The sequence below is a fragment of the Condylura cristata genome, unplaced genomic scaffold (assembly GCF_000260355.1).
Source record: "Condylura cristata isolate star-nosed mole 26May11 unplaced genomic scaffold, ConCri1.0 scaffold00005, whole genome shotgun sequence".
NCBI classification, from domain to species: domain Eukaryota; kingdom Metazoa; phylum Chordata; class Mammalia; order Eulipotyphla; family Talpidae; genus Condylura; species Condylura cristata.
Genome location: NW_004567106.1, coordinates 58,598,410 through 58,610,505, shown reverse-complemented (window position 1 = coordinate 58,610,505; position 12,096 = coordinate 58,598,410). Strand labels below are relative to the sequence as shown.

At 47.6% G+C, this 12,096-nt stretch overlaps 1 protein-coding gene across 1 annotated transcript in view; it reads right to left on the bottom strand.

The window, feature by feature from the left end:
• The window catches only part of SND1 (staphylococcal nuclease and tudor domain containing 1), a 381,281-nt gene that overhangs the window by 87,009 nt on the left and 282,176 nt on the right, over nt 1-12,096 (bottom strand). The window contains exon 16 of the mRNA XM_004677002.2: nt 2,136-2,245. Within this exon, the coding sequence (XP_004677059.1) occupies nt 2,136-2,245 (110 nt within the window). The remainder of the gene's footprint in view (nt 1-2,135; nt 2,246-12,096) is intronic.

The window sequence follows — 12,096 nt, the reverse complement described above, 5'->3', positions numbered from 1 at the left end:
GGAGCTGCCCAGGACCCTGGGCCGCAGCCAGTCCCCTTCGCCAACTCCCTGGTGAGCTGGAGCTGAGACCTTCCTTGCGTGTCCTTTGGGTGAAGACCTCTCAAAGCAGTCAACCGGGCCCATCATCTGACAGCTAAAACCATGTACAAGGTTCTTCATGGAGAGAGCCAACTGAAAGACTGGGGCATGACCAGCAAGAAAGACCAGCATCAGGTGTGCGGACGAAGGATCTGCAAACTTGCATTTCGGTGGTGTCAGAGAAGATGGGAAGTTTTGTCTTTTTCAACAGTCAAGTATTAGCGAATATACAAAGATAAGGAGATGGTGATGGCCCTCAAGGGTGAGTCCAGGAGCTCAGGCCATGCTCCTTCTAAGAGGCCGTATTCCTGTATTCTCCCCCCCCCCACCCCCCTGTGCTTTTGGGTATCACCAATGGTCCAGAAACATGAACAGGTAGAAAAGCATGGTTGGTGAACAAAGAAAAGGAAAGAAACAACTGGAAGACGACTGCTGAGAAACAGACAAAATCAAATGGATTTAGATAGTTAAGTGCTGCAAATGTCACTAACATATGTCTCAGGCAAGTCAGCCAGGGGCTTTCCTCAATCTACTTGAAGCCCAACAAGTTGCTTTCTTCCAATCATGACCCTCACTGCATTTATCATTGTCCAAAACCTGAACGGAAGGAAATTCTGAAATATTTTGCCCCTTTCTACCTAATCCTGACAGAAACTAGGGTGTTGGATACTTAAGATACTCTTATAGCAGGGGGCTATCTTTAGCTGATAAAGATTCAACTTACAACTGTTATATAATAAAAAAAAATTCAACTTACAATGTTACAAAGTAGGGGGCCTGGAGAAGCATCTTGCAAGCCAATATAAAGATTTCTTCTTCACACACATAAATGGGCTGTACCAAAAACCAATCACAGGCAATGTGAAGAAGCAACGTCAGGGGCTAAGACTGCAACTCCCCACCACTGCACAGGTGGCGAAGGAGGAATTGCACAGCCGGGGGCTGCAGCTGTTTGGGAAATGGGAAGCGTCACCCTCGAATGAAGAACTCAGGGTTCCTTTGACCACACCACTTTTCCGACAAAATGAGATGGTAAATGCTAGAGAAACCCCAAAGAAGAGCAACTGGCAGCAAAATACTGCTTGGTTAAATTAACAGTAAAAGTGGTGCTTGCCTGGAGGCCAGTGTGGTCCCTCACAAGCAAGGAGGCCAGCCTGGTCTCCGGACCCCTCCCACAAATCATATATTCACTGGCGATACAGTCCAAATGAAAGATGCAGCAATCTACACACAGGCATTTGTTTCACTTAACATTCCAGAGAAGTCCACATGCCTTATCTGAAGGAGCTATGAAGACCCATGAGCGAGGTAAACCTCTGGGCCCAACAATTTTTAGCTCTTTGCGTCGTATATTGCTGGAAAGCTGGAGAGTCCCTGTGGATGAGCGTGAAAGAAATGAGGAAGGAGGCAGATCTAAAGTCCTAAGCCGAGTCCAGCATGCTCCCCTGCTGCTCCTCTCTTGAGCCCACCTGCTAGATGAATGACTGGCAGACTCCTGGAAAGAAGATGGATCTGTTGACTATGACCTGATACAAATTAGCAGGTAGATGGGCACCACCACAGCCCAGAAGCCTCACTCCTGCCTGCAAGAGCCAGCCCAATAGGCAGAAACAGAAATACAATTAAATTAAGTCAGAAAACCCGCTACAGAAAATGCAATTACTCAAAGATACAAATAAATGTTCAAAGAAAATTGGCCCCTGACAGGGTTAGTCAAGCTTCTAAATCCAGCTGGAGGCAGGCAGCTCAGGCTAATTCGCCAGGGAGGAGGACTGCAAAGCTGTAAGCTCCCTGCATTAGGATCCTGGCGAGGCTGGCCTGGCCTTCGCCGGGCATCCCAGGACGCCAGTGGTAAGGAGCAGAGATCTGGGGGTGTCTGGCCAATGATGCAGGGCTCCAGGAAATAAGATGTGTGCAGAAAGAATGGATCGCGGATGTGGAGGCTGAGCAATGGAAACAGGGCCACACTGATCTCTGACATGGCAGATAAACATCAGCCTGGGCACAGCCCAGTTCTCTGCCTTCCTCTCGCCAGCAGCAGTTGGAGACGTCCTTACCTCTCGTTGCAGCACCAGTTCCTTGGTGAAAAGTGTGGCTTCTTCACTGAAGGGCTCTCCCTCTTGCACTAAGCCTGGGAGGTTTCGGGCTCCTCTGGGGCATTCAATGCCTGTGTCAGGAGAAGAGGAGAAGGCATGAGGAGAGGGCCCACCAGGCCTGTAGCCAGCCAGGGCACAGCCCGCTACCCTCAGGTGGGCAGGCCCCAGACCTGAGGGCCAGCACCTGCGAGAGGGAGAAGGGGAGGAGCTTGGTTCTCCCAGGTAGAAAACCAGTATTATCACAGCAGCAGCAGCAACAGAGAGGGGAGCTCAGCTACAAGCCTTAGGAATGATCAAGCCAAGCCAGAGAGTTCCCCATAGATGCACAGGAAACACATGCACCAAGATGTGGGACGAACTGTCATCTTGCGTGTCTGGCTCCACACAGGCCTCCAGTCTTACTGCGTCAGCAGTCACTCACAAATGGCTCTCACCTAGATTAGACTGATGCCTCAGCCACGCTGTTCCCGAGTTCCATTCCAGCAGGCACCCAGACATTCTCTCTTTACAATCTGACTTTCACGTCATATTTGAAAGTGTTAACTCAATCAGTTTCATTTTCCTCTTCCAATAAGCTTCCCCACTATGTCCTTGGGCTATATTTTGGCCTATGATACTAACCATTTCTCATGCAGAATGGGAGCCAGAGAAAACAGAATCTGATGAAGTATTAATGCCTGGAGCCACACAGACCTGGAGCCACATCCCAACTCAATCACTTCTTAGTTCTGGAACCCTGACCATTCAAAGCTGGTTTCCATATCTGGTACATTGGCCAAATTAATATATTCAAATTCATATGGCTGTTGTGTGAATGCTGAAGCCTACAGATGTAAAATACTTATCACAAAGCCTGACATATGGGAAAGCCGAATATATTTGAACTCTATCTTTATCATTGTTAGCAATGATCCATGCTCAAAATTTCATATGTGGTTTTTTTTTGGGGGGGGCGGGGTTCACAGAAGAAATGGGGTGTTGGCCAGAAGTGTATGGGTGAGACAGTTCACTAGAGATAGAGTGGGGAGCAGAACAGGCAGATCAATTGAAATACACTGTGGAGGAGAGCAGAGGGAGACAGCAGAGCTGTACCATATGTGGGTCAGCTCCCACACTGGGGGATCAAACTCAAGCCATAGAGGTGATAGAGCTGAGACTCAACCCTTAGGTCACTAGGGAGGCCCACTTTGACTCCATGTGACTGGTCAGATTCTCAAGGACAGAATCTCATCCTCTGTACTTGTTTGCATCCAAAGATGGTATTTTATACAAAATAGGTATCACTAATCAACTGACATTGCCTTTTCTTTCGCTTTGGTTCAATCGTTCACTTTGCCAATGTATTTATCACCAACAGTGGACCACTGTGGCAGGCCACGAAATATGCTGCATTATGAAGTCTGAATGAGACACAGGCAAGGAGAACTATTAGAAACAGTCAAAACAGCACACTCTGAGCCTGAGCTTGGGCTCCAAGTCTCTGAATGCTTATGACAAGCCAAACGACCGGGTGAAGGCACATAGGTCTGGAGTGAGGAGGTACAGTGGGCAGGGTCTCAGCAACCGCAAATACCTCCTGGGGAACCCCTGTGGTAGTGGTGGTGCCCCAGCACTGCTGCTGGGACAGAAGGCGCATCTCTTATGGATGAAGCCAGGTGGCCCTTCATGTTTCTGGCCACAGAACAGATTCAAGGCCGTAAAGCTCAGAGGAATGGGAATATGTTATTCCTTGGGTTTTCAGAAGATCAAGAAGAGACCTCTTGCTCCAAGCCTCCAGACCTCACCAAAGGAATACAGTACATCAAACGACACACTAGACAGGAGTGCAGCATCTGGAGACAGGCTGCAGCACGGGAGCAGCTGGGGCGGTGGCCAAGCCATTGCGAAGACATGACAGCTGGAGGTGCTTCCAGGTGCCAGCGGCACAAGAAGGGTTTGGGGCTGCCTCAGCCTTGCAATTCAGGGCCAGGCTGCAGGGAGAAGGAGATCCTTGTTTTGTAGAGTATCAGCATTAACTCAGAGAGCTAAAGAGCCTGGGAGTCACCTTGAAGGGAGAGATGGGACGGAGTACAATGGAATGAAAGATAGCCCACGATTTTCACAGCATCAATAGCAAGAACACTTTTCATTTTATATCTGCAAACGAAGCAAGAACAGAACTGTCAGAGAAAAGGAAACAATTCTATTGAACTTGTTGGGGCCACAAAATCAGAACTACAGCTTGCTGCAGAAAAGAGAATACGGCTGGAGCAAGTGTTCACTTTGTTTCTCATGCTAAGCTGCCCCCGGCTGGGACAGAACTGGGGTGCTGTGTGTGGGTGGGGGCAGCTTTCACCTGGGGACTAGAATTCAAGGGAGACTAGGGCAACTCATAGAGCAATGAGAAATGGGAAAAGAACTTTCACGGAAATGGCACAAAACATTTCTAAATATGACTGAATTTACACCTACATTTCCCTCTGTCACTTTCTTGGTATTCTGTAACCTCGAAGATCAAGAGTTCCTTCCAGCTCATTCTGACTCTGGGGGCTACCAATAGATTAAATTGAGAAGATGGCTTAGTGAGCCCAGGGAATTCAACAAATTGAGCTGAAATGGATTCAGAATCTGTCTGGAGAAAATCTTCTGGGCCCGTGTGATCAATCCCCAGCCACTCTGTGTAGACTCACAGGCCCGTTACAGCTGCTTCCCAGCAGCTGAGCTCCAGCTCCTCAAGAAGAAGAAGCCAAATGGGCTATTTGCCTGCCCCCACTTATCTGGGAAAAAGTGAGCACATTCACACATGCACACCTTACACATTGGTGGTGGAAGAGAGAGCACAGAGAGGTGGCCTGCAGCTAGCAGTTACTTCATTCTTTTGGACTGACTCTTACTTCTCTTCAGCTTGCAGCCTCAGAAGGAAACCCTTCCCAGTCAAATTCAGCCTCACGGCCACACCTCAAGTCAGGTCCCTCCAGTATGGAATAGCTGACATAACTTACTATGGCAGATGGAGAGAAGCTGCAGCTTAAAAATAGACCCACTGAGAACCAGAGAGTACCAGGTACCAAAGAGTAAAATCCGGCTATACATGCCAGGAGGGAAAAAGTGGGTATCTGTTGAGGGCCCTGGGCTCTGTGATTGATATTTCCAGATGAGGATCATATAGGCCAAATCACTGTGTTACTGTGTGGCATATCTGAACCCAAGTACCGAGATGCTCAGATGCTAAAGCTAGCGAGAAACAGCGCAGGTTTGGAGTGAACACGCTATAACTGAGCGTGTCAGAGCGATGATGCAGGCTAGGCGGCGCTGGAGGGCCCCTGGGTACTTAGCTTGTTGCGCAGAGTGTAGGAGTACAGGCACAGTTGGGGTGCAGACTGCACTGCCGGGGCTCGGCCCTGGGTGGTCATGGGGCAGAGTCTTGGATTCACTGGACTGGGGCACAGAGGTGGGTACAATGTGCTGGGCAGGGAATTCCTAGGTAAAAAGCTGGCTAGGTAGAAGGAAGACAGACTTGACTACCAGAACAGGGGTCCAGGATAGGGCCCGTATAATAAGATTTTGTGATATTGAACGTCTGGGTGTCAGAAATCTGCCAAGTTAAGCTATGTCTGCAGAGGAAGGATCATAAGATGGTGCTTTTCAAACTTTCGATTTGTATTATGACCCACATACACACTTACATATGGGCACATCCACTTACAGATAACAGTTTCCATGAAACAATGATTAATCTTGGCTCTAAATGCTATACTCTGAGGGTCACTGTTCTGTTTCCTTAAAGTAGGAAACTCTGGTCATGACACTGAATGAACTTGCCAAGACCCATGACCTGAAAAACACTGGTACAGACTAAGGTCTGGGGGCAGAAGGCTGGAGGGATGAGGCAGCCCTGAGGCCTTTTGGGAGAATTCGAAGGCTACCCTGAGCACTTAGTTATCAGCTTGTGGATTTGGTTTTGTGTCCCAAAGGGTCAAGGGACAGGGCAAGAAATGCACTACCTACCAACCAAGAGCAATGAATGAGTGCTAACATTATTAAGCTGGAAAGACAGATGTCACGGCTGACAACCAGGTGAGGGCTCCTGCTGTCTGTCAGCTAGAAGGGCTCTGCTGTGCCAACACTCAGTCAGCAGGTAAGCCCAGGTCATGCTGCACCTTCACTCAGCAACTGCAGTCCTGGGCTGGTGGCCCTACTGGGTAGAGCTTTGTTACTGATGAAATGGACTTTAAAAAAGTGAAAGTCAAGAAAACATAGAAAGGAGAAAGAGCTGGGTCCTTTTTTTTTTTTTTTAAATAACAGTTTATTCTTACATCATTTTGTACATTTTTTTCCCATCTCAATTGTAATCCCCGCGGGTTTCCCATCACCAAGTCACCCGTGTGCCATCACCATAATCCCGTGAGAGCTGGGTTCTTTAAAAGTGAACAGGAGGCTGCAGTGGTGGAGCCGGGCAGGCAGCATGCAGCAATGGTGAGTTCCCAAGATGGTTAATGTGAAGTGAGAGAGCACTAGAGTTCCAGAAGCTCTCCCCAGCCAACTAAGGAAACGCCCGTGATTCTGGATGGTGCATTCCCACTAACCACTGTCTTACGAATCACACAAGCAAGGGCCGGCCGTTGCTGAGGACACTTAAGGCTGCTGTGCACTCAGCACCCAGGTGCAGGTTAGCGCCAAGCTCACCCCTGATACAAGCCACGCAAACCACAAAAACACTTTTCTTGAATTAAACAAAACAAACCCTGGAACTACAAAAACATCCCAATCAGTCTTGATCTGTTTTCCCTCCTTACTAGAGGGTAGGTTCACATGAAGGAAGACATCCCCGCGGGCCTTCTAAGCTGACCCCCACCAAGGGCAGACAAGAAAAGAGGCAGGCAAGACACCTGGTCTCCTTCCCACTCCATATGGCTGCCTGACCTTTAAAACCCTACAGTTCTGCCTGTAACGCACCATTTTACAATACCCTTTCCTGAGCGTTCTGGGATAGGATGGGTGACCAAGACTTCTTCAAGCAAAACTAAATGGCACCAAAGCAATTTTGTATGGCTCAGAGAGAAAGTTCATCACCAGCTGTCAGCACATCACATTGCTGTGTTCTTTGCCACTGACAATGGCAAAAACCTCTCTTGGCCCCAAAGCCTTTGTCTGTGAGATGCAGGTGCACCAAAGTCTCCCCTGGCTATAGAACCCTACAATTTTGAGTATTCCCCTTTGCGATTCCTCACTCAAGCTTTGACTCCCTGAGTACAGGTTGCCTTCTTTAAAAGAAAAATGTTAAGCTATAGAGCATTCTATTAAAAGGAAATTATACATTTAGAGACATTGACAAGTAGGTCAATTCACACAAATCCTTTGGTCATCAGCTTTGGAGCAAGTACAAATTGTTAACGATAAGATAATGGATATGGAGGAGATGCTACTGAATGTGAGAGTCGTGTATCGCTCTGATGGTAACAAACTGCGTTCTGGGTTTAAAGGTAACAAGCCTCTGGGGTCAAAGTGTGTTTGCTTTGTGGGAGCTAAAGGGAAGTGTGGCAAGTGTGCTTGGGCTGGAAGGGGCAGCAATCCAATGGCACTTAGTCCAGCAAGCAAGAGATTATGCTTCAGCTGAAGGAAACAACTCTAGTTGAAACAATGACCGACCAGAAGCCTTAGTCAGCGGGATGGGACATACTGCGTGATCTGGCATGGCCATGATGTCATGGACCTCACCAAGCAAAAGAAGCACAAGAGAGGCATGCAGACATGACCCTCACCTTCTGACGGCTAAGGAGACTCCCTCAGCAACATCCCAGTGCGCTCAGCAGACTGTTGTCCTTCCATCTCCAAACACTTATCTGTGCCTACTCTGGGTCAGGCACTGTGTTGGAAGGTGGGACTCGATGAAGAAGACAGACTTTGCGTTGGTTAAAGCTTTACTAGTGTGAAAACACTGTCCTCTACCACTGAATGAAAGTCTATTATTGGTGACTGAATTTAAGTCACCAAAAAGAAATAAAATGTAACTGGATTATGGTAGGTGACCATGTGTGTCCTGGAGACTTGGTAGAATGTAGCGACTGGTCAGTCATAGGCCTTATTGTGCCATGCCTTTCACCAGCTGGGGGCAGTGACGGTTTACAGCACTTAACCCTGGCCTCTGCCCTCTTCCCTGCTACAAGTTAGGGTTGATGGTCAGGGCAGAGAGTGGGGAAGACAGGGAGGGAGACAGAGCAGAGCTGCTGCTGCTGCACCGAAGCAAGGGTGTCCATCTGCAGTCATGCTGGCGGAGGGAAGAGACCTCAGTATTAGGGGAGTCATTCAGAGTCGCCTTCTGGGCCCCCCTGGTGGCGCAGGGGTGAAAGTCTCAGTGCTGTCAAGCTATCACCAACCACTGCAGCAGTTCCATCCCCGGCCATGGAGCTGAGCCACATGGCACAGCAGCCACTGCTCCTTCAGCAGAGTATTTCAGTCAATCTGCCACCCTGTCTCTGGTGACTCCTCTCAACCTGTACCTCTGGCCTACACTCCAGTTCTTGCATGCATAAATAAATAAATTAAAAGGAAAAAAAAGAAAGAATTTCTTTCTGAAGCTGGAGCTAGGCAGCGGGCAAACCCACCAAGAGCAACAGGAAGGCGGCAGCTGGCTGCATGGGATGGGCGCTGGAGCACGATGTCTGCCAGAAACCTACCTTCAGTGCTGGCGGCAATCTCAGAGCCACATTCACCCTCCAGCTGCCAGGATCTGGCCGACCAGACCTCCCACTGGAACTTCCTATATTTTTCTTGGATGGCCCCATCAACTTGCTCTCTCCCCCATATGACAATATACTATTTGCCACCTAACTGAAACTAAAACTTAAGCAGAAATTGCTTCTTAGCTTCCTAGTGTGGATACTAGATTACATTCAGATTCTTTCTAACTCCCCATATACTGTTGAGCACACAACGGCATTATAGATCTTCAACAAATGAATGCTGGCTAGTGAAAAATACTTCTGAGGATAAACAGAGAGAAGGGAACAGCTAATAACCAGCCAGGGTTGTGGACCTTATGCAAACACCAGGAGCAGGGCCAACAGAATCCCTGACTCCATCCATCTGACTTTCCCATGGTTACATAACATTAAAGGGAGAAAAAGAAGCACAGCTACACCCATTACTCCACTGGTCTGTAAATCTGCACCCCCGGGAAATGCAGTTTTGCTGCAGAAAGGAAGCAGTCAGCACTGACCGGCGGTGTCAGCGTGACCTGAGGCGGGAGCACCAGAAGGACGTCTAGTTTCCATACAACTGAGGACGAAACACTTCTGACCCTGTGTTCAGCCTCGGAGGCTTTGTGGCCACATGGAAAGGCAGAAAACTGGAGCACATTTAAAGAGAACAGCAGAAAATGAGTCAGGGGTGGGGAGGCTTGCCTTTAAAGGGAACATAAAAGGTGCTAAATCTGTACAGCTCGGCGAGGTGGTGACTAAGAGGGTGACACGATAGCAATCTGCAAATATTTGAAAGGTGTAAACACAAGAAAGGAGGGAAAATGCATAGCCTGAAAAACAGGGGGTGTAATTATTAGGGGAAAGAAAATCTGGACGGAATATTGGAAAAACTTAGCATGGGGATGACTGCTGGGTTATAAATAAGTTTCCCCATGGAAATGGAAATGCTGCTGTTCGATCTTCCAGCTGAGAGGTAGCCACTAAGCTCATCTCTCTGCTGTGTGCAGGCCACCCAGACCGGGGAACTATGGCTCTGCTTTCCATATTTAGGGAAAGACTTCTTTCATAATATTCAAATCTAAACACTTCTGCTTAAAATACCGCTCACTGAATTCAATATGTTTTTTGTTGATCAAACTAGAAAGACAAAAATGGCAGTTCTGGTGGGACTTTCAGACAAAAGCAGGCTTTATCTTCTAGCCACACACCTGGCTAGCAGATAAAGACAGGCTGAACACCAGGCTGGGGGACAGGCAGGTGGGGCAGGGGCTGGACACTAGACGATCTCATCACGGGGCATCTCCGCCCTGGGCTCCGGCCCTAGATAGGAACACTCTGAAAACACCCCAGGTAGGAACTAGCTCCACCTCTCTTTCTGCATCCAGTCCCCTGGAGTAAACACCAAGGACAAGGTAAAACCCAGAAAGAACACCAAAATAAGCTACTGTCACACTGACTGCACTCCAGTACCTCTGCTTGCGCTCCTGCTGCCGCTGCAGGCCGGTTTTAATTCCGACGCTTGGATTTTTAACCCTACATTCAATTAGTTCCATTCTATACTTTCGTTGGCTGTCCTCCCTCCAGCCCAAAGGAAAAAAAAAAAAAGACTAGACAAAACCTACTATGCAAACTCCCCAAGTAACCCAAAAGCACCACTTTTAACTATTTAACTAGGACCAGGTCAATTAGAAAAAAAATAAAAGTCTTCAGCATTAACAACATTTAGACAGTTACTCCTTCCCTGGGCAGCACGAACAAACTCCACATCGGCATGAAATACTGAGGTGGAAAGGTCACCTGCCTCGTACTAAGGAATAAGGTTGTCACCTGAATATACCTGCAACGCCAGGTCAGCTCACATGGTTGGTTCTCAGACTTTTACACATGTCAAGCCCCGAAATCTTAGTGATTTCTCTCATAAGCTTTAAAGCTGAAATAAATAGGAGGTCTCAAGCGGCAAATGCTGTCAATGAATCAGTTAACAAATGAGAACTGCAAAGCATCCCACTTAGGACCAGCTGGCTCGACATTTTCATGTTCCTAAAATGGCCCAAAGAGCCAGGCAAACGGCAGGCCAGTTGGTTTCCTAAGAGTTAGTTCTACATGCTACGAGGCCTCCGTTTGTATTAAAAGGGTCAGAAATGAAATAAGGATTTTGCATTGTCTCAAATTCTTTATTCTCTTTCTTGTTCTCTAAACTGCTACTTTGTTACCTCGGGGGAGGTGGCATCTTGTGGGCCAATTTTGGAACATGTCTCTGCTAAAGCTCTTTCAGTGAGCAGAATAAAGGGATAAGAGAAGAAAGAAGAGGTCCTAATTAAATGGATCAGACTCCTCAGGTAATTGTAGTCAGGGGAGTCAGCACTGGGCAAGAGCTGAGACTGAAGCTGTTTGTAGTTCAGAGTTGCAGTCATTCAGAATACTTTTATTAGATTGTTTTGATTTGGTAATGTTTGATGCATTTATTGAAAAGCTAGAAACGGAAGGAACTGGGCACAGCAATAAAACCTAGTTTCTACTATGGACAGGAGGCGCAGCCCTCTTTGAAGAAAGGGTGTAGGGAGACATCCACAGAAGGGTGGTATGGTGCTGGGCTGTAAATATGCCTCGAGTTTCTCTGATCTGAGTTACCACAGCGATATACCTAGGAATGGGGTAACTTTGTCTATCTCATCTTTGGTTAGTGTTAGTCCATAAATGGTTGACCCCCTCACCCCCCAGAGTTTTTGGGGGATAAGGGGTATTCCAGTTCTCTTTGTATCCCCAGTATCTGGCACACAGTAGATAGGCAATAATTGTCTGCTAAGGGAATGCCAGAGAGGAGAAAGCCTAGCAGAAATAGATACAACAAACCTGTTACAACATCTCCTGCTGGAGTTCCATATGCACGTTCGGTACCCATGAGGAGTTCTAGCAACTTTTATCTAAGACTTAAAGGAGCGTGAGTGTTCAGTGTGAAGTCTCTGACCACCAACTCAGGAGCCGGCAAGGAAGGGATGGCTCAGGAGCCTTACACTGGGTTTCTGTCTCAGTCCAGCCACGTAGGGTGCAGAAGCGGCCTAACCATGCTTGATTTATAGTTGGCTTTAGACACCAAAGAATCATTCCCAAAGGGAGAGAAGCTTTTCAGAGGAGCTGGTACAGCAGATAATAATCAGGCCAGCACCAGAATAACCTTTTATAATTCTCCCCATTGCAGAGCAAGATCTGAAAACAATGGTTTTTAAAGAGAGGAAAAAAAC